This window comes from Pavona decussata, unplaced genomic scaffold (genome assembly GCF_977016875.1).
Source record: "Pavona decussata unplaced genomic scaffold, jaPavDecu1.1 SCAFFOLD_381, whole genome shotgun sequence".
Taxonomy (NCBI): domain Eukaryota; kingdom Metazoa; phylum Cnidaria; class Anthozoa; order Scleractinia; family Agariciidae; genus Pavona; species Pavona decussata.
Window position 1 is genome coordinate 221190 of NW_028145755.1, and position 21311 is coordinate 242500.

At 39.7% G+C, this 21311-nt stretch overlaps 3 protein-coding genes across 5 annotated transcripts in view; 1 reads left to right on the forward strand and 2 right to left on the reverse strand.

The window, feature by feature from the left end:
* Positions 1-670: 670 nt before the first annotated feature.
* Positions 671-10833, reverse strand: LOC146451920 (uncharacterized). 2 transcript variants are annotated; one of them, XM_085098323.1, is made up of 3 exons: positions 10588-10833; positions 4322-4511; positions 671-2761 (listed from the first exon to the last, which is right to left on the reverse strand). In XM_085098323.1, the coding sequence occupies exons 1-3, from the start codon at positions 10648-10650 to the stop codon at positions 2220-2222; spliced, it is 795 nt and encodes a 264-aa protein (XP_084954449.1). In that variant the 5' UTR covers positions 10651-10833; the 3' UTR covers positions 671-2219. The 2 variants fall into 2 exon arrangements, with proteins under 2 accessions (XP_084954449.1, XP_084954448.1); XM_085098322.1 differs by lacking the exon at positions 10588-10833 and adding an exon at positions 7316-8057.
* Positions 10834-12685: 1852 nt separating this feature from the next.
* LOC146451921 (uncharacterized) lies at positions 12686-20377 on the reverse strand. 2 transcript variants are annotated; one of them, XM_085098318.1, is made up of 4 exons: positions 20223-20377; positions 15990-16079; positions 14995-15070; positions 12686-13566 (listed from the first exon to the last, which is right to left on the reverse strand). In XM_085098318.1, exons 1-4 carry the CDS (start codon positions 20283-20285, stop codon positions 12878-12880), a joined length of 918 nt encoding a protein of 305 aa, XP_084954444.1. In that variant the 5' UTR covers positions 20286-20377; the 3' UTR covers positions 12686-12877. The 2 variants fall into 2 exon arrangements, with proteins under 2 accessions (XP_084954444.1, XP_084954445.1); XM_085098319.1 differs by lacking the exon at positions 15990-16079 and having other exon boundaries at positions 20223-20362.
* The window catches only part of LOC146451922 (uncharacterized), a 12914-nt gene continuing 8831 nt past the window's right edge, over positions 17229-21311 (forward strand). The window contains exon 1 of the mRNA XM_085098324.1: positions 17229-18215. The gene's annotated coding sequence lies outside the window, so the exon portion shown is untranslated. The remainder of the gene's footprint in view (positions 18216-21311) is intronic.

Here is a 21311-nt window from a genome sequence, read left to right on the forward strand (position 1 = left end):
GAGATTTTGGGAAGAGCAGGATTGAAGGATATGACAAAGGGTGTTCTGTCTGTTTTTGTGGTTTTCTGTTCTTGTGGCTGTTCTTGTGTTGCGTGACGTGGGATGACTCGCATGCGATTTGCATGTCTTTGTAGGGAATAGCACCTATAACCACGTTCGACCAGGGTCCAGTGATCAAAGGCCGGATAACGTTATCCAGTGGATAAGTCACTATCCGTCAGTTTCAATCTGTGCAAAGATTTCAGTATTTCCTCTTGTACAAGCGAATATGCACACTCTAACCACAGTTAAGTTTGGGAGTGTACGAAAACCTTGGACAACGTTTAACGTGAAGTACATGTTAGACCCCGAATAGTGCCTTATCTAACGGATAAACTTATCCGGCCTTTGAACAACAGGGGCCAGGTCCTTGATGAGTTTTTCGCTTCGTTTGTCAAGGAAAGCGTCGTAGAGCATATGCGACGGATTCGCAGGAAAAGGCTGAATGGAATAGTTTGTTTAGTGTGGTTTGGGTGGCATGAAGTTTTGAGGAAATATTGATGCTTGTCTGTGGGTTTTTTCCGGTAGACGAGAGACCCTGGGAACGAGGTTGCAATACCCTCTCTTCTCCCTGGATTTACTGGGAAATTTAACCCAAAGTGGAAGACATCACACACGAAAAAAATAATAATCCAACAAAAACGTTCCGTTTATTTGTTTTTGTGTCGAATGGAGAATTATTGTAGTTACCGACTCAGTTTACATTTTTTTAGTTCTTTTGGAAACCGATTACACAATATTACTGCTCCGTCCTGTAAATTTAAAGGTTTTCAGCATACCCGTTAAAATTGTTTTTGAAAGCTCATTTCAAACTAATGGCAAAGAAAAGTCTACGTCAAAACTGAGGGATAAACATTTTTTGAAAAACATCGTTTTTGATTGGTTATTAAAATCGAATAAAAGTTCACGTTAACCCAGGATTAGCTTAATCGGGCTTTGAACAACTGGGCCCTTTTGTATTGGGCCTGCGTGACTTCTGGTCACGCTAGCGGTGATGACGGTCACGCAAACCGCTTCGCACATGCGTTTGCTGTAGCTATAATACATCGGTGTAATTCAAATGTCGCTAATGTCACTTTGAGTTTTCTACAGTATGATATATTAAATAAGTCTCATAAGCAAATCAGATAATGCAAACGATTGTTAAATACATACATCAAACTAAGCAAATAACGAAACGAATACGTCACGCAAAATTTATCAACCCCTCTTGGAAATAAGCCACGTAACGCATTACGTTTCACGCAGTTTGCTGCAGTTTTAAACAGGGCCATCCAATGATCCGTTTTGCTGGAATATCTGTTCAGAAAAACATTACCCTCCAAAGAAATTCGGATTCAATTGTGAAGGAAAACTAGCGTTTTCTTCAGCGAAAGGTCACCTCAAACTCTCTCAACGCAGAACAACTAATCCGGTTTGTTTTCGGACGAGTAAATGCCTCGTAAAAGTGCGAAAAAAGGTCAGCTAGCATTTTCAGAAAGCCGACAGCAGCTCGTAAATTCGGGTTAAAAGATTCTGTTCCCTACAATTTTTCGGCAATTTTGATTTTCAGCTTAAGAATCCCAACAGGTTAAACCATGTTAGATTACACAAATTTGCCTTCAAAAGGCCATAAAGTGAGGTAGAAATGCACGAATCAACATTTAAACAAATTTTCTTTAATTTTCTCGTTGGATGCCCGTATTTTAAAGTACTCCATTTAGTTTTCCCATCAGGCATCGCGTGATACGTCATGCAATTCAGGTCTAGACTACGAGTAGTCTTATTTTTCTTAGGGGGAGTAAAGCGAGCGAGCCACGCGAACGCGCGCGAAAATTTCTTCCCGCGAGGACACGCTACGCGTGGAGGGAAGCTTCGCTTTACTATCCCCAAGGCGCGGTTCAGACTCCACGTACTTCACGTGAGCCGAATCGGATTGGAATTTAGCGCGACCAGGAGCCATAATCATAGTCAATTGCGGATTTGTATTATTTTATGCATTCGGCTCATGTGAAGTACGGTGTCAGATTCCAAACCGGTCCACAGCCGTTATTCCCGACTGAGTCAAGCGGGTGAAACGACTGAGCTGATCCGAATTAGATCGGCCTTTCTGAATTGATTAAGACAGCGTACTTTACATGAACCGGGCCTAAGGCAAATAAAGGACTACTTAAAGTCTAATTCAATGCGTTAATGCCAGTTTAGACGCAAAGACAAGTTGTAGTGTCAATAGGAAGGTTTTGCGCTTTGCATTCGGCTTTTGAATACTTGTCACAGTGACAACCGCACTTTTTATAATCCCATTCTTTTCTTTGACCGCAGTGTGACGGCGCCAATTTACACTCGCACTCGCATTTCGCTTCAACCCATTGTTGCTTTTTCGGGTTACATTGGCTCTCAGATGAGTTGCATTTACACGAGCAGCTATCCTTGTCCCACCGTTGCTTCTTAAGATCGCAATCGCTTTCCTTCTTAATACAGTCACACTCACATGCCGTGTGATTGTACATGGTGATATATTTATAACCCCAAGATCCATCTGAATTTGTTAATGCTTGAACACTTATCTCGTCCTGGTGTGTGACTGTGCAATGAGACGCATCCGGTACGAAGGGGCAACTTCCGGTACAGCGTTGAAGTATGACGTGATGTGGGAAGCTGAATATCCCAGGGTGCCTTGGTATTCTGACAGCTGTGGGTCTAGGCGTACAGAAAGCCTCTGCCAGGATTTTTTTCTCATTTGCTGCAAAGACAAACCAAAATGACGACTTAACGCATGCGCTATCCTAAGATTACAGCCGTTTGTGTTATTTGCTGGTTACCGATGGTTCAAAATAGGGGATTTCTTACTATCCAATTTTTTTGTTAACTGCTAATGTTAGGTGTCAAAACACTGCACTAGGGGCCCTGAACGCATGTGCACAGCCTATTACCCGTGCACCTTCTTGGGCAGCCATGGACAGCAATATTATTTTCATCCATACCAACGTTTTCGTATAGTTTTCACCTATCCACACTAAAACGCTCGAAACGTCTAAAATTGTCCTCCTTACGAATGCGTTAACGTCCATTTTTATTCATACTATGCTATGTAAAGTTCTAAAGAGAGAAATAGAACGGTAACGATGATAATGATGATGATGATGATGGTGATGATTTTCGTTAGTAAAAACAAGCGACGAAGCCGCGAGGAAGGAGCCATTCTCCTCGCAAAGCTTGTCAATGCCCTTTGCTGCTCCTCTCTGTAAGGAAATACCAACGGCTACGCGGACTAAGCGGGTCTTGCTTGTCTAAAGCTCGGAACAACGAAACGATTTCTCCCTTCCCTTTGCGTTCGAGCCTTGGCACAAGCCTCCTTAAGAGCCTCAGGGCCGGCTTGCATAAAGCATCTTAATGGGAGTTTTACTTCTTTCCGTTCTAAAGGATTTGTGCTGGCGCTATATTGGATCACTCGACTGAAGACAGTTTACTGAGAATGGGGAACACAAAGAGAGCACTACAAAATCTTTTGAAAGGAAGGGAACGACTGCAGAAAACTGCCACTTATATGAAGGTGTTTCATGTAATCAGCCCCTAGCCTCTAAGACAGTAAAAAAAATGGGGTTCTAGACTTCAGCGGCTTTACTTCAAGTTTCCATTCAGCCAGAATCAGCTTTTTTTCCGTGCTCGAGTAGAGAAACACTTCGCCCTCCTCCTCCCCACCCCCTTCCTCGCTCCCCTTTGGAACCCTGTCGGGGGGACCTGTACCATTAGCGACGTTTTACATGATTGGTCGAGAGAACAAAAGAACGAACAACAATAATACTCCAACCCTTAAAAATCAATGAAGTTGCAGGTTATGAGGGTCAAGTGAAAACAGAGCTTTTGAAAGCTGCAGGTCTACTGCTCTGTCGTGAAGCAACAGCAACGACAACGCCACAAAACAATAGGTTTAATGAGCAAAAGCAATCGCTCTGCGCGTGGGTTTTACATTTTGGTACATTTCTTTGCCGTCCTCTGCAAAACGACAAAGTGGAATGACCACATTTAAGGTTTTGTGGAGAACGTGAACACACGACGGTGAATTTTTCATTTTCTTTTTTAACTTGGACGCCACTCCTACCAATTTGGTTCCTGGATAGTTCGCCATTTTTGTAAAAGTTAAGCGAGTTGAAATAATCGCGTAGTAGCACAAATGAAATAAAGATATATTTTCGGATGACGTTTTCGTTGCCGTTGCCGTTGCCGTCGTCATTACTTAAACTCCCTAATCTAGCAAATTATCAAAAACGCGCTTATTAAGGTCTTGAGCACAATTTCTCACTTTTAGTAGTATTGACACCCTTGGAATGCTCAGGGTAATCACTGGAGTCCCGTAGTTGTGTCGTCTCGTCAAATTGTGCGGTGGATATGACGTCGGAATATTGATAGGTACTGTCCAGGAATTTGTCCAGAAATTTGTCCACTGGAATTCCAACTTTTTCCAAGAAATCTGCAGTTCCTCGCGGGAAAGCCTGCCAGAAAATAACAAAGCATGAAATTGTACGAGAAGGTTTAATTCTAGGGGTAAATTAAAAAAAATTCCGAATGGAAAGGAAAGAGTTGCTACTCCTAGAGGTTTAAACCCTTGCACCTTTTGGCTGACTAAACAAGTGGAACCCTTTTGGTATAACTTCACCCTCAAGCCCTAATAACAAACGTGCAAATTCTCTTCACTGGCCTCCGCGTAATTCTCATGGTACTCGTGGGAGAAGTTGGTTTCAGATCAGCAAGACAATCATCTTCGGTGATCACTCCCTTAATATTGTAGAGAGGGGGACGTGCTGATTACAGTAGAACCTCCATTGTACGATATGGCAAGGGGACAGCAAAATCATATTGTTAAATCGGGATATCGTTGTAAACGAACTCCCGATTCATAAATACAGTCGAACCTGTATTAAGCGGTCAATGGCTTAATACAGGTTGCGCAGAATACATCACTTACTTGGTTAAGAAAGTTCGGTTGTAAAATGGTATGACAAAGGGGAGCATGGTAATGAAACAGACTAGTAAAAGATTTACGCCACGATTGTGCAGCTCATTAGAAACTCAATTGCCTGGCACGCTGTTTCTTACCATATTTAAGTGGTTTCCTTTTACAAAGTGATCGTTTAAAACAGGTCAAGAGAATATAAACAGCTCGTTGCGGCTTCAGTAGTTTAGGGTGACGACGACCGCTTAATAGAGGTGACCGTTTAATACAGATCAGGATTACAGTAATTAAGGGAAGTAATTTTCGGGACTTTGACAGCTGACCGCTTAATAGAGGGTGACCGCTTAATACGGTGCCGCTTAATACAGGTTCGACTGTAGCTTTTGCCGGGACACAGAATGTTGATCGTTAAATTGGGAATATCGTTAGATCGACGATCGTAAAATCGGGGTTACACTGTATCAGTGCGTCTACATAGGCTCGATTGCCAACCGCTGTTGGGGAAAATGAGCCCGCATTTAGAGGTCCTTTTTGTAGAGCTGACCTGTTGCCACGGTAACCGCTATGACGTCAGAAGCAGCCTTAAAGTATTGCCCAACAACTGAGTTACAAAGATGTTTATGGTTTGTCTATAATTATGTTCAGATACAATTTTTTGTAATATTTCATCATCATTTCATAAACACTGCAATAATCAAAAACCCTTACAAGCCTCGTTGAGGGCTACTTATTGTCTATGTTGCGGTAAATTTCATCCATTTTCCTAAATAAACATTAAACATTTATTGTACAAAAAGTTGACACAGCTTTACAAACCCAATAGCCAGCTATAGAGAAGTCAAAATTCACATTTGGAAAAGTAAATACTTCGTTGGGACATGGATGAATCAAGAATCGGTTCATACGATACTTCCCAGCACTTATACTTCAATGGATCAGTTCTACCGCCCTTTATCAGTTGATGCAACAGTGATGGTATTAACAAAATGCCTCATCATTGGTGGACGAGTTATGGTCGTTTTTCGGCATAAAACCTTACCATAATGACAGTATAACCTATTTAAACAAGTCCTAATGAAAACTTGAAAACGAGCTCGATGACATCCATTTCTGATTATGGAATTGTAATCAACATGTTTCTGCAACAACTTTCTCCAAACTTTAAAAAAATTGTGGGATGAGGTGAAGAGCCCCCTTAAATTTTCGAAACCTCAAGGCGCCGCCCGATAAATTCAATCGAAGAACCTTTTATCATTGAGGAGTTTCCCAGCGTCTGTCACCTCATAAAGTAATAAAAAAAATCGCAACAATTTAAATTTTGCAAAAAAAAAAAACAACAAACAAACAAACACACACACACTAAAATTATGGAGCTTTCTATTGATATATAGTTTCTTTGAGCTTTCTTCAAACTGGCGCACGTACAAATTTTACCCTGAACGGCATCCGTGAAGACAGGAAGCACCCTTTACACAACTGGTGTTTGCTTTTCTGACCATGCTTACGAACGTAGTTTACATTAATTGATTCTCTTTGAATTTACCGCATCGCCATGACCCCGGGGCAGTCAACGCTGAATGCAAAATAAGGCCACACTGAAATGTCGTCTCTCTTTTCTTATTGAAATTTGTTAATATATAAATACCCTATGGGGTTTAATTTATGATATTAACACTATCGTTTTAGGGGAATAGTGAACGTTAGATTTTGATGTAAACACCAGCGTTAACTCTCCTATGGGATAGGAACCAATTTAGAACAAATGGGTTCTCTCCCAAGAATTTTTAAATCAAGCCATTTACCCTGCCGGCTCTCCAAATTTAAATTGGATCCTTGTGGAAATTTCATTATCCTACGTGTCTCTGTTGTGTTTACACAGCTTGGGTTTGAGCGAAACATGAAAAGGCTTTTATCCGTTGATGAGGGGTAAAACAAGGGTAGTGTAAGGCATATTCGCCAAGTTTTCAACCGCTATATTCGCTGCGTGAAGAGTAAAATGGCTGTTTTCTTCTCGTGAAACATGATGTGAACATTAAGTAGGCACGTGGCGTGATTTTTTTGTAGTGACTAAGTGAAATGAAAATTGAGGTTTAATTATCAGAAAAAGTTATATGATATGGGATATCAACAAAACATTCGAGAAAGATAATAAATGGGACTTAACATGAACTGTTTTCTTCGTGATTGTCGACATTGAGATATGATCTGAAGTTCGGCCTTTACGCCCTCAGAACTAGAAGTGATAATGACCGCGAGCTTAACTCGGTTTTACCCTTGGCAGTATTCATTACATGATTTAACTAAAAAGCCAGATGAAAACATGAATTTACAAAGTTTACTTACTGTTGTCTCTGGAAACGACGAGGAAACATGGACAGCGAGTACCAGGATAAAACTTAGATTCACCATTGTTATAGCAACTGGTTAGAACATCAGAAACGAGGACGATGGTTTAAGCAGGAACTTCGAAACTCTTTTATGTTTCAATGCAGGCGTTAGTGGTTGCGTTCCCTCATTGGCTAAGCCATGCTGGTGATGTCATTTCATGTTTTTGTTGTCTCGTTTCGCCGCCTAGCTGGCCAAACTAACACGATTTAATAGTCTGTCCATTACGCTTACACAATACAGCAAATTATAGAGAATATCTATTCTGTGTCATATTTGAAGAACAAGCAGTTCGACATTGTTTTCATGAAATTTGAATCACAAAAAATTGAAATCACGAAATCACTAGTTTGTGTTATAAAACTATCGGTGTATATTTGCATAGAGTGGAATAAAAAACCCACTGTATTCACACAGGGTTTTATGTACTTATTACCTTTAGAAAGGCGAACTTTTTTATCATGATATCTCTGAGTTATATCGCAAACACATTTGTCAGAGCGAAGATCGAAGACTACAAAGCAAACGCCGTTAAGCAACATCCTCTGAGTTCTCCACGAAAAATATAAACCACTTAATTAAATTTATTTTCTTGATAGATGGGTAGTGATTGGCGTTGTCAATCAAAGAATGAAACTACTGCTTTAAAATGGCTTCTAGGCCGGAACGCAATAATCTCAATCACAAGTATACTTGTTATTGATATTGGACATAAACAAACAAACGAAAGGTTCAACAAAGGCGTGTATTCATCTCAGTTCGAGAAAGGCCGAAAAAGAGCAACAGATAACTGTTTATTCAGCTGAATGCCCTTTTTTCGTCCATTTTGCCACGTACAAATTCAGCAGTTCTATTCTTACAGAACCTGTGGCAACAACAGTGTAGATAGAATCGGCAGTAAACGATGAGGGTTGCACAGTGTCGCACGTTTATTTTTTATTATTTTTTATTTTTATTTTACTTTTTGATCGGCGCGCAAGAAAGAGTAGCCAAGCCTCGCTTTCATGACTTATTCATGTCCCGGATGTCAGGGAGATCCCCCTCCCCTCCCACCCAGCCATTAGGACATTTTTCACGCGGCTTCCAAAGATGTCTATGCGTCATTGTCACCAGCCAACAAATCATAAAAAGTAGGTTGTTTCTGTTATGAAATGACTTTTCGCTACAGCAGTCATTCTATTCCGCGTTCTGGCCGTATATTGACCTGTTTCGACTGCCTTGCCCCTTTCCTTACCAAGTATGTACCTAAATTCGAAAGTGCCAATAAAGAAGCAATAGTACCCCTGAAAGTTTTCTGACATCACCGGGGAGATGAAAGGGAAATATGTGAGGCAGGGATGCTAGGAACGTAAGTCCAGCGATTTCTCTATTCCTCGGTTGTTTTTCGTGTGCAGAAGAAGAAAACTGTGTGGAGGAAAATATGAATGGGATTGCTGAATAATCAGAATGAAACAATTGAGAAACAGAGAAACCACAAGGCGGCTAAGCCTTCCTGTATTGACGTCACAGCCGTACTATCCCCAGTCTCCTGTCTTGCGCGGTATTGTACTCAACCCGAAGTGAAATTTGACGCTTTTTTGTACGCCTCAAACGCGGGAAAGAAAAATTGATAATGAATTTTCTTTTTCGATTTTCACACGAAAACAACATTAACATTTGATCAAGCAAATAAAAAAATCTGTCATATTTTCATTTATTGAAGATTTAAATTGAAGTTTATTTGCTACCACAAGTCCTATTGAATATTCAACGAAACTTACTAAGGCACGGACCATTTTTATTTTGAGGATAAAATACTAAAAATAAATGGGAATATCAGTGATACATCCACAGAGTAGATTTTTAAACTGCTTTTGTGGTCGAATTGGAATTTGGTAATATTGGGTTTTGTGGAGGGAGGAAAACCGGAGTAGTCGGAGACACACCTTTCGGAATAAGGAGGAGAAGCAATAGCAAACTCAATTGAGAATATGCACACACAAGAAACATTTTGGATCAATGTCGCTTCATATTGCGCTTTCCTGGCAAGAAATTTATATTTAATTGTTACTCATGCTTCGTGCATTTTATGTGTAATTGGAGTTTTGCGTTATTTATGTAATTCCTAGTCCGGGCACAGCCAGAACTATCATTGTCTATTTGCCAGCAATTTTGGGGTTACTTCAGTGGATCGTAACTCCTTCGCGAGTGTGTTGGCCTGTAATTTTTGCCGCATAATTTGAAATGATACACACTACCAAACAATCCTTGAAAGCCTGTGAAAATATTTGCGATGCGCGTCTTTTTCTTTTCGAGGGAAGCACCTTTAATAAGTGATTTTAAAATCAAGCTTGAGAGGCTGAAGGGCGTTCGCACGCCATCACTTAGGCTTGCGTCACTCATTGTAAAATTTTCCGCATTCTTGAGATTGATAAGGGTAGAAAAGAGATTAACTAATTTGCTTAGGTTCAAGAAAAATGAATCAGCTTTAAAATAATAAACACAAGACCTGAAAACACAGAAGAGAATGGATGTTTAGATAAACTCGATAAATTTCTTGTAATTTTTCTATTTCATTCAGCTTTAAAAGATCAACTGAACTTACTCACGCTGATCAAGTTAGTTATGAAACGAGAGAGATTTAAAGTACACACGGATTTAAATGTTTTTACATCCATTTATGTATGGCGGCAACTAAAGCCCTTGGGGACTTATCTAGAGGCATGTCAACACAATAGCTCTAGCCAAACAAATTTTTTTTTACAATTCTACTACAGTGAAGATTAGAAAGATTTTTTGTAATTTATAACACTGCCAATTGCGACATTTTCTTCAATATTCGAAAAATTACAATTTATGGCTAAAGTGATTTTGTTGTCATCTGTTTTCTTCGGAGTAGAGAGGTCTTCATGTGTAATATATCCGGGATAATATAAATTTGTTTAAAATTTCAGAAATGCCTTCATCGTGATTTAATATAAACGGTGTTGTTACTGTCATTTAATTTATACAACAGATATTTCTCATCTGTGTGTGTCCCCTTGTAGTACTGTTGAAGAAAGTAAAAATTTATACGCCAATTAAGTAATTTGTCCGTTACGAGTCTTCAAATCCTTCTGAGTTCGTTTATACGGCCTTGCCGTCGTTCCAACTTTGCCTAAACATGGCAAACTCCATCTGGTTTTTAAACAATTATTGTTTACTTCAATATCTCTGTATTTTTTTACATTGATTAGAAGAATGTAACTTACCTTCGCGCCCGAGTAAGGAACTTGCACGAGGAGCAGACATGAAAACAGAACTGTAACGAACATGTTGGTGTCAGTAGCGTCAACGACTTGTGTCGAACTGATGTTAATTCAGGCAATAGATAGTTCAGAAGCTTTATGCAAATCGCTTTTTATAATCAGCGATCCGTGAAAATATACACAACGCTGGGATGCAATATATTTGACTCATCGACTGACTCACGTACATTAAGAGAATTCACTGATGCACTTCACGGTTTTCCAATTTTACAATACACGTTTTCTTGGGAATTCAGGAATTTTGAAACACAATAGATTCTTGAGATTCCCTTTTAAACCTCGATACGCAGACAAAGAAAGCTGAAGATCTGTTTGCCGCAAGAAAGCATTCAAGAAAAAAAAAACAAAAATAAAACGTTTGCGCGCGCTCTGCATGAGGTAAAATCCAACAGACACCCGGGAAAAGGCAATATTGTTCTCTAAACACAAACGTACTGGTTAAATGAAACGAAAAATGATGACTTTCTTTTCGATTCTTTTCGGGATCAGATAGCAAGCATATTTCAACTGTTTTTTTCGTCCTCAGTGTAAAATCTCGTGTACATTTTAACGGTATTTTTTCGGTTTGTTTATCAAATACATTTTTTGTGTGCTAACTGTCGATTACTGACCGCCTCACCAGAACAAGCAAGTCGTTTTTGTTTTGTTAAAGTATGTACGTAATGCGTGCGTGATGGTCGTTCAGTACGGTGGATTTAGAGTCTTAAGATCTTAGTACGAGAACGACTACGAGTTTTTACAATAGCTGCAATAGACAAAGAGCGCGCTGGTGAACCAGTGCCATTTTGGCGGGAAAAAGAGATAGCCGACGTCATTTCACTACGAGTATTTGACCAGTCCTTGAAACGTAGGTGAGCTCGTCGTTTTGGATCCTCGAAAGGGCTTAGCTATCATTATTCAAAAAAAAAAAAAAAAAAAAAAGCGTCACATTCGTCGCTCATCGGAGTAAAACGGAACTTCCTGGGATACATCTGTTCTTAGTTCTTCGCTAAAAACCCGAAGTTAAATCTCGTAGTTGTACTTGTGCTCGTACTAAAATCTTAACCCCCAATTGCTAGCTGGTGGCAAGCGCTTTCTTCGTAAGGGGTGTAACATCAAAATCCCGGCCACTCAGAAAGAGTTCCTAAAAAACAGGAAGACTGAAATTTTGTGACGTAAATCAAAGGGGCATTTCCGACTAAAATTTCGTAATCCACTTTAAACTCTGTCCTGGTTCGGTCTCATGTTTGTCCATAATAGGAAATGGGGTTTTTTCCACGCGTAATCAGCACGTTTCCTTTACTTATACCGAAGTAAAATGGCAGCATTTGAACCTGGTAATACCACTGACATCAAACAAGGTTTGTGGGCTACATTCTTTGTGATCTTTTCATGATCCGCAAGATTTACCGTCCGCATGGAATATTTTCCACCGCCAAAATTCACTGTAGTGCCAATGCCAATTAGGGAGACAATCAAATAAACCGGCAACCTTTCTGAACATATTTTGAGAGTTGTCTGTTTAATCGAAGCATTTTGTATGTGTAATGCTTTTGTTAGCTTTTTTAAGTTCGAACAGTAAGTTCTGGGCTGAAAACTGTAAATATCCACGTTTTGAAATCGCGAAAACTTTGATCCCACTGACAACCTCCTAGAAAAGACAATAAGCGGACAAATGATCCCTCAAACCTCTTAAATATCTTCCAAATTTGATACCACACACGCACATTCATGGTCAATATAGAAAAGCAGATGATTACAAGCGTATCCAAGCAACGGAACGTCTTACGTACCGGACTACCGCTGACACGCCCCTCCGCTACTCGCGTGCTGCTTGACAATGGGTTTCCCTCGGTTCAAGGCTAGCTGTTTGAGTTTTCCTCGTTTGTTCCATTTTGTATTATTTGTGTTCAGTGAAGTGTTCAGAACTTGAGGAGTCACGTTTAAAGTTTCAAATGGTTTAGAGGGTTTCTCTAGTTTTTATAACTTTCTGAACCGTAGAAAGTTGTCCCCCCCCCTAAAAAATAATATTATTATAATACAACTTAAACAACACTCTTGCTCCATGCAAACGTGACGCTGTATTTTCGTTAAAACATACACAGTGTACGCTTCCTCTTACACATTTTACATTTTTCAAGTCAAACTTCTTGTGTTATTTTACCCTTAAAATCTATAACCCATCACCGAATACAGACTGTTTTGTAAATTTGTTGTTAATTAAGCGGCACACGTGTAGTTTATCTGTCTTGTTCTAGACACAAGTGCAGTTATGTTTCACAAAAGTAGTTCCCTTGAGGCACGTTGACTGTGGCTTCGGACACTCACATTCACACGTTTTCTTGTTGAGGACTTTTTTCTTGCGCGCGCAGCGCTTTTTGACTTTTTGGGCGCACAAGTCACACTGACATGTTTGGCTGTTCCACTCCTTGTTTTTATCGCATGGTGGGTGTGGACTTTTGCACTCACATTGGCATGTGTCTTTGTTCCACTTGCTGTTACTATCGCAGTTGTGGGCTGCCATTTTGCATTCACACTTGCATGTTCTGTCGTTCCAATTCTTTTTCACTGGATCACAACTGCTCCCGTTTTGTTTACACTGACAACTGCAAGTTTTTGGGGCATAGGTTTTGTTCGATTTGTCGCAATCTGTCTTCCTCGTCATGCAGTCACAGCCGCAACCAGTGTGATTGTAGACTGTCATGGTTTTTTGGAAGGATTTGCTTCCAATTATTTCAAGAACGTTAATTTTAACCTCTTCCTGGCTCGTCACCGTGCAGTTTTCAATCAGTTGTTGAAAACAGCCTCCCACGCATCTGTGCAGAATTATAGCTGACGGAAGAATTTCCGAGCCAGGAATCTTAAGCTGAACCACAGTAGGGTGTGGAGTACGGCAGTCGTAGGCCATACCAGGCCCATTGACATCAACTGGAGACTTGTTCCCTACAAAATGAACAGAGACTCATTCTCATTTAGTCCGTACAACAAGACTGACCAGCGCCAGTGGCGGATCCATAAGAAAGTGTAATGTAAGGTTCCTAGAATAAAAAAAACGAAGGTGAGGACGGAGCATTTTTTGCGCGGTTTTCTTACTATGCAGGAAAAACAAACCTGAGCAAGGAGTAGGGGACTTATACCAAAAGAAAATTAGGGGGAAGCACAATTTCGTTCCCAGAGTCTCTCGTCTTCACGTCCCAGGAGCTCAAAACTGTAAGTTTTCTGTGAGTTTACCGGTGAGTTTTCCTTATTTCATTACAATTTTTTTTGAAGCGAGGCATATGGAGACTGATCGGCACTGTGGATCTGTGTTTACTGATTGAATATCGACATATTTCACTTAAAAAAAACTTGAAACTTCTTAAGTAAATATATATCGGGGCATGTTCATTCAAAGTTTCTTTCAGCTTTATTGGTCAATTAATTAATTAATTATTAAACAACAAACCATAGATATGAGAAAAAGAATATGAAAAGAAAGACCAAAAGGGTTAGCGCGAACGGGATATGATACCCATGCGAGGCGCAAACCCTAACATAAGGTTCAGTTAAAAAGGGAAGCTTTGTTGAAAATACAATTATGAGGCAACTTCGTTGGAATAAATTTTGGCCACGTTGTGGCAAGTTTAATTGAAAAAATTATCAAAACTCATAACACAGCAATAAAAATTAAAGTGCTTTATCTTCTGTTCATAAATGGGGCGACAAAATTCCGCCTGGTAGTAAGGTGTTCTATCCAGTTAGCAGGATTAAGTAATAAAACATTTATAGGTGGTGAAAATGAGGAGGAGATGTGAAAGAGATTTCTGGGGATCTCGTAAATCTGATGTCGAGGAGAAGAAGTAAGACTACCTCGGCAAAAATTGAATTTCATAACTACGCTTATCACCATCTCTAACCTCATTGGCTAGACTTATGCTCCGTATCTGGTACACCTACCTCCAACGGATTATCACGTGAGCATTACGCCTCGATATAAGTTACATTTATGTCGGGCCATAATGTTTGCTTTTAGTAAACTCACAGACTAACAAAAATCTTATCAGCTTTGAGCTTTCAAAGACAAAACCATATTTTATAACGGAGGTTTCTTATTTTTACGTTTGATGGCGGCTAATGACATCATAAGCTACCCCTCCCCCCCCCCCCCCTCAAACTGACCACTTCTGAAATAGCCTACGAGAAAGCTCTCTGTTAGGTCAGCGGCGAAAGGATAACAGGCGAGCGAAGCCAGCCGCGAGAGGATTGGGGCGGGGGAGGAGGCTCCTTTCTCCGGACATTGCCAACAGAGAGCTTGCTCCCAGGATTCTTCTAAAAAAAAGTGAGTGTCCTAAGAAAGAGACTGGAAGACGAGACAAGCTTCGTTTTACTTACATGGGGTAGTTTTAACACCTTTGGAATGTGAAGCTACTCTACAATGAATGACTGCTTGAGCAGCGTCTGGTGAATCCTGTGATCAACAACAACAACCGCAACAAATTACTCGCTGAATGCTAGATGGAAGGGAAATATTTGAAATTTGTATGTTTGAACTGCAGATAAAAGTATTAATAAAATAATTAAGAGAGCATCGTTGTTACTTATGCAACCTGACAGTCTCGGAAAAAAAGCCTGAAAGTTGTCATACAGGCTTTCGTTTCGCAGCTGCTTAAGTTATGTACATACTCGTGGTGGTCACTCATTTCTTAATTAATGAGGACCATTGCGGTAATTAGCAAACTTGAATTGAATTAATTGACTATTTATTCCGGCGGGGATGGGATACTTCCCTAGGTAAGCTATATAGGTATGTGCGACCCCAAAGGGTTTTGATCTGTTTTGGACTGAAAACGGGTAAAGATTTTAACTATTTTGGATTGGAAGTCTGAAAATGGGTGTGGAGTTTAGAGTCAAGTCCAAGCAACAACCGTGGACGATAATCCTGCTGGTATACTGTCAATCAATTTAGTTTAACGTAGTTCCGCTATTGCGCAAATATTTGTCAGCTATATAAGCGTATGTCCAAATGTAAATTTTCATTGTGCCTGAAGAAGGCTGGTTTGGCCAGCCGAAATATAGTAACCTTTAAACCGTAATTCTACGTTGTATCGGTCTTTGCTTCTTTTATCATTTGGAGTTTAGAGACCAGGTCTGAAAAAGGAACTGGAAAATTACATATTTTGGTCTGAAATAGGGTCAGGGTTTGGAGAACAGAGTCACACACCCCCACCAAAACTTCCGAGGTGTACCTCCCCCCCTCCAGCTACCCAGTTGAAAATTTTGATCAATTTGCGTGAAAACCAAGTACTTGTTTCACTAGAACATAACCTGGTGGTCTCTCGTTGCTTGGTGGCGCGCGCTTTATTTCTACGCTACAAAAGCACCCTTACGTTTGCGTCGTCCAATTCCTTTTGCAAATTTGCTTGCCGTTCGACTTCCCTCAGAAATTTCGGTTCATCGATGTCATCGAGCCAAAAGTTCTGCAAATCAAGAAGTATTTTGCAAATTGGTCGCGCTTCTACCATACACAATCACCATTTAACTTAACCCTAACCCTAACCTAAGGCATATCATTAACCTAACCCTAATCTCAACCCTAAACCCATAACGCTATCCTCTATTAAATCTCAACTCTAATTTTTACGGGGGCGCCCAACGGGAACGTTAAAGAAAAACGCTTTAAATGTTGTCTCCTGTATTCGCCTGGTAGAGCACTGGACTGCAAAGCGGGAGGTCGCGGGTTCGAACCCCAGCCGAACCAACACTCACTCAGGCTCTTAAAACAACTGAGGCGAAGGTGCTGCTTTTGCTTTGATATCAGCAAATGGTTGGTCCTTCACGTGGCTCCGATGACCACGTAGAAATGGCGCCGGTCTCGTCTCCAATTTCGGTGGAAGTAAAAAAAGCACTGAAGCCCGGCATTGTGGACTTAACGAACCCTGGATGTGTCAGCCTTGAGTGCACACAGCTTGTGGTCGGCTTGGTGCCATTAGTTTGAATGGCTTCTGAATCAATGAGACCACAAAAATTGTATGACAGCCAGAGGTCAGGCTTCTTAGTCAAGTGCTGCAACTCCCACCAAGATTAAGAGATTCGAGCCCGTCGTCACTGAGCAGCGGTGCATGCAGATTCTCTGCTACTGAGCTTTGACGCTGCACCTAACAGATTTATCTTAGTGGCGCAGAACAAAGTATAATTTTGCTTCCGTTTAATGAGTGAATGACACAATTTTTTCCTGTTTCTAAGGGATCTAAAAATCAAAAAAAGCAAACAAAGCTAGTGTTTGAACAATTCGTTTTAAGATATTTATGGAAACGAGACATTCCCTACCCCAGAGGTTCCCGGCTCCCACCAACCCCCGTGGGATGGGAGAACACGCGCAAAGGACAAACGGCCTGATTGGAGAATGGTAACGAGGTTTCGGTTTGCAATCATGCGATAAACGTTTGCAGTGCGAATTTTTGTTCTTTATCTCTGATAATCAATTAGAATATGCGATTTTCATGATGACGTTATTTTACTACAAATACCATAATCCTCTTCGCTTTTCCTTTCTTATTTTAAAATTTTATAATCCCAGTGAGGTTTAGATAACAATATCCTTAATTTGCAAGAGAAAACAAGAAAGTGAAGAATCCTGGTTGTTGAAGTAAATGTGGCCTATTCAGCGAGGTGAACGCGCTCGTTTCCAGGCCTGGGTCTGCCAATATGACGGCCAGAAATGAAGCTTGTCTGTTGCTATGGAAATGACCATTGAATCAGCTTTTTTAGAGAGCAAATTGTCTTCACAAAATACAAAACATATGTTAAAAATTTTCCCTTGTACGGGTTTCTAAATAATGAAATATTGAAATGATACATGTTGTTTTCTGGGTCCGTTGCGGCACATTTCGTTAAGGTTAAGGTTTTTATTATTATGCACTATTTCAATGGTTTACAACAAAAGGAAATTACAATATATAAGAGAAGTAACATAAAGACAGCATTAAATTACATAAATGTAAAAAGTAAAATGTGCGCAGTGACCAAAGGAGCTTAGGCTTTCGAGTTGGTCACTGCCTCGTGCAACTAACTGGCGTATAACGTGCAACTAAATAGAGCAAAAAAGTAAAGAATAATAAAAGTGCAATAATAGAAACATACTACAATTTTTACATAAAAAACAATAGGAATGATAATTGATAGTGAGGGCAATACCTTTTAAATACCCAATATTCATTGGGCATTTAAAAGGTACAATTTGTACTGCTTGTAGAAGCTACTATATGAGAGCTTTTTTAATATAGAGGGAATTTTTTCCCAAATTTTAGACCCTGCAAATGCTTAAGTGGCAGCTCCGTAGTTATTCATTATCCTCGGCCGATGAACCCGTAGCCGTAGCCCGTAGATGTAACCCGTAGATGTCAATCGATCATTTGTCATTTAAATGATTTTTTTGAAATTGTTGCGAGCATGTTTGCGGGCATAGATACAGTGATTTCGAAACGTGTTTGTATAATTAATATTACTCACAGATTCAAAGGGTAGAGACTACGTGGAAACAAATAAAAGGCAAAAATTGCCTTACGTTCGAAATCGTCTGGAATACAGCTGCTTCAGCCACTTACAAAGGAGAGGTACGTCGTTGAAAATTTCAAATCCCCAACGAGAATATTTTAAGCAAAGTACTTAAAATGCTCTCTCCCGTGTTCCCAGCCGATCATTTTTTGGCCTTTTGAAGTCATCATGTATTTGCATAAGCTAACGCAGATTGATCTGTTTGGATGTTTCAGCTGAAAATTTGAGTTGCAGAAAGTTTTAGGGAACGAAATTTTATTCCCGGAATTTACTAGCTTTTCTTGGTTTTACGAGAATGCTAGCCGTATTTGCTCCCTCGTAACCGAACGAAAGAAATTAGTCTTCCGTTGTCACGAGATTTTGAGCTGAAATTTGCTGAAGAAAACTGATTTTCTTTACCGTTAAATCCAAATTTCTGAGGCGATAAAGGCCACCGAAATGTACTGTTTGGTGGTCCTTACAGAACTATAAATTACAAGAACCTGTTCGGACAGTCTAGTGGAATAATATGAAGTCATAAGTACTGAAGCTCGGAAAATTCAATTGGCTTGATGCTAACTTGGTAAGAGCTCTACAGTGGAATCACGTGATTACTGCTGGGTCGCTAACGTCACTATTAGCGTCTTTAATTCGTAAAATTTCTCACCTATAGTTCCAGATATGATTATTCCATTTATTCAATTTCATTTCCTCACCACCCAAAGTGTCGTGCCTTTTCCCGCGTTTTTCTTAATTAATTGTGATAATTTATTTTCACTCCGTCTCGAGATTATCAATGCTAAGCTTGTGTTCATGTTTTGTATCTTATGAGTCACGCTTCTTGTTTTCTTGTACAAAACGTTTTGTTCAGAGCAGTACAAGCTGAAAGATGACATTAATTCTATTCGGTTTCGTTTGTACCCAACGTTCTTGTTTGATGTGTGGTGCAAGATAAATATTGACAGTCCGTCATGAAATTTTAAGCCTTGTTTGCCTCCCCGAGGATAATTCGCCTCACACGGATATAATTAACTCCAATCATACACACATTTGTCATTGAGATGCTCCCAGTTGGCTGGTAACTGCATTTCATTGGTGTTGCATGGTTATGAATCACGCTCGAATCCCGCTCGAAACAAAACAGCTGGAATCCGGCTCGAAACTCCAATAAATTCAATAAGGTAATATAAATTCTCTTATTGCCTCAGTTTTGCTAAGGAGTCGCATTACAGTTGTCCCTAATACAATTCAATTTACGGATGAAAATACAATTCTCAGGCAAATCAGGGCTTCCGAGTAAGGGAAGAGGAGAAAGGACTTTCCTTCGTTTCGCCCCCTCCACTCCCGCCCACCCTCCCCTACCTGTGAATTCCCAGAAGGTTCAAAACTCTGGAAGGTTTTCGGAGCCAGAAAGTATTCTTCAAATCCAATGTCTCTCGATTGATTAGCGTCAGTTGTTTTGCCAACTAGCTTTATCTCAGGGATTGAAATATGAATTTCTGTTATTGAACATTTTGCACTTAAAATAAGTTTTCGGGCCAGAAATGTTCTTGACCAAAGACATGGTAGACCAAAGGCGACCGCAGTTTACGCCTGTGACGTCCGCCATGTGGCGGAAGAGTGTTTGGGCTCGCTGGCTAAGTTAGTGCGATGACTTTTTATGCCTTACGCTATTTTTTATCACTTGTTTTTTCTATTTTACCGTCACGGTAAAACAATTTTTTAAGCTCTTTAGAATTCTTGTTTTCGGGTTGGCGAAAAATGTTGTAGATATAGAGTTAATTTTTAGTTGACAGTATCTGGCTTAAAAGATAACAATATGTATTTTTAATCAAATAATAATAACACAGAAAGTAACGTTTAACTAAAAGTAATCTAAGTCGTTCTTTTAAAACAAGACAAAGTCGTTTTTTTTTCTAAATTACCAAATTAAATATTTTCGTTTACCCTTTCAGTTTTTGTAAACTAATTTACAGCCTTCAAGTCAGTTATTGTGGTGGATACAGCTCCACAGTTGATAGTGCTTCAAAAGATTACGATATAATTATAAAGAAAATTTTTAAAATTAATGAAATGTTCTATCTTACCTTCGAACCCCACGTGAACGCATGAAAAGCTACGAGCGTAACGAAGAACACGATTTTAAACATGTTGAATTTAACACAGTGAATATCGCTCAAGTCAGCAATCAAGTTTAGATGCGCGCAGGAACCGAAACGTTTTACTGCAGCTTTCAAATGAATTGCTACTTTATACACGCGTAGGGTAAGGGATATTCTCCCTTGATGGGCCGTTTCGTGACTTCAACTTCAAGATCTCATTTCATTGGACACTTGGGAAATGACGTCACATCCAAGTGGACTTGTATGGGTTCCGTAAAAATTGAAACCAAAAATTTCGACACTTTTCAATAATTTAGATGTTTTTGTTGAAGGGTAATGTTTATCACATAAGTCAAGAAATTACTCTGGCATTCATTTTCGTTTGTTTTTGTACCTGAAAACCTTTGGGTCAACCTTGTTTTCCTCTCTTAGTTTGACGAGTGTAACAGATACCTCATTAAGAAAAATAAATTGGTCCTTAAATTGTTTATTATTACACAAATATGAAATGGAAGTGAACTCTTAACTACTCATCCTGTAGTCCGTGTACAAGGCGGCCGAACAAAGCTGAAAAATATACTTAATCAAGAAACTGTTTCAAAAACATGAAAGTGCTTCCTGCTTGATCGTGTAACCCATTTCCGAAATCAACCCGTTCGCCCACAAAACCTCGCTCAAATAAAATGGCTTATCAAAGTTAATGCGGTCCCATGAAATTTGATAGGCATAAAAAATCCGTTGAGCTAAAAAACGCTTTCAGAGAAAAATGATTCATGCATGTCCAGCGTAGTAATATATTTCTTTTATTGAAGTCGCCGATTCTGTACATTTCACCTTAAATTACACTATCTGCGTATGCACTCCACAGAACAATCTAAAAATGTTTGGCGAACCTCTCTTTCGTTTGAAAAGAAGCAAGGTAGCCGGTTGTTGGGAGCAAATCAATCCTCGGTCGTAAGGTGCATGTAAAGACATTTTCAGTGGAAGCTACTAATAAAACGTATCAGCATAAGTGTCGTCTACAAAAACGCTAAAGTAAGGGCTACTTGCAATTTGGAACTTTTCATGGCAAAG

What these genes read in the sequence shown, in the direction of transcription:
- LOC146451920 (XM_085098322.1), bottom strand. Translation starts at nt 7,381, where the DNA reads ATGGTGAATCTAAGTTTTATCCTGGTACTCGCTGTCCATGTTTCCTCG. An exon ending in CGTCGTTTCCAGAGACAACA is followed by an intron (nt 4,512 to 7,315) that starts GTAAGTAAACTT and finishes ATTTTCTGGCAG; the next exon opens with GCTTTCCCGCGAGGAACTGC. An exon ending in GGGTGTCAATACTACTAAAA is followed by an intron (nt 2,762 to 4,321) that starts GTGAGAAATTGT and finishes TTGTCTTTGCAG; the next exon opens with CAAATGAGAAAAAAATCCTG.
- LOC146451921 (XM_085098318.1), bottom strand. Translation starts at nt 20,285, where the DNA reads ATGTTTAAAATCGTGTTCTTCGTTACGCTCGTAGCTTTTCATGCGTTC. An exon ending in CGTTCACGTGGGGTTCGAAG is followed by an intron (nt 16,080 to 20,222) that starts GTAAGATAGAAC and finishes CTTGATTTGCAG; the next exon opens with AACTTTTGGCTCGATGACAT. An exon ending in AGGAATTGGACGACGCAAAC is followed by an intron (nt 15,071 to 15,989) that starts GTAAGGGTGCTT and finishes TGTTGATCACAG; the next exon opens with GATTCACCAGACGCTGCTCA.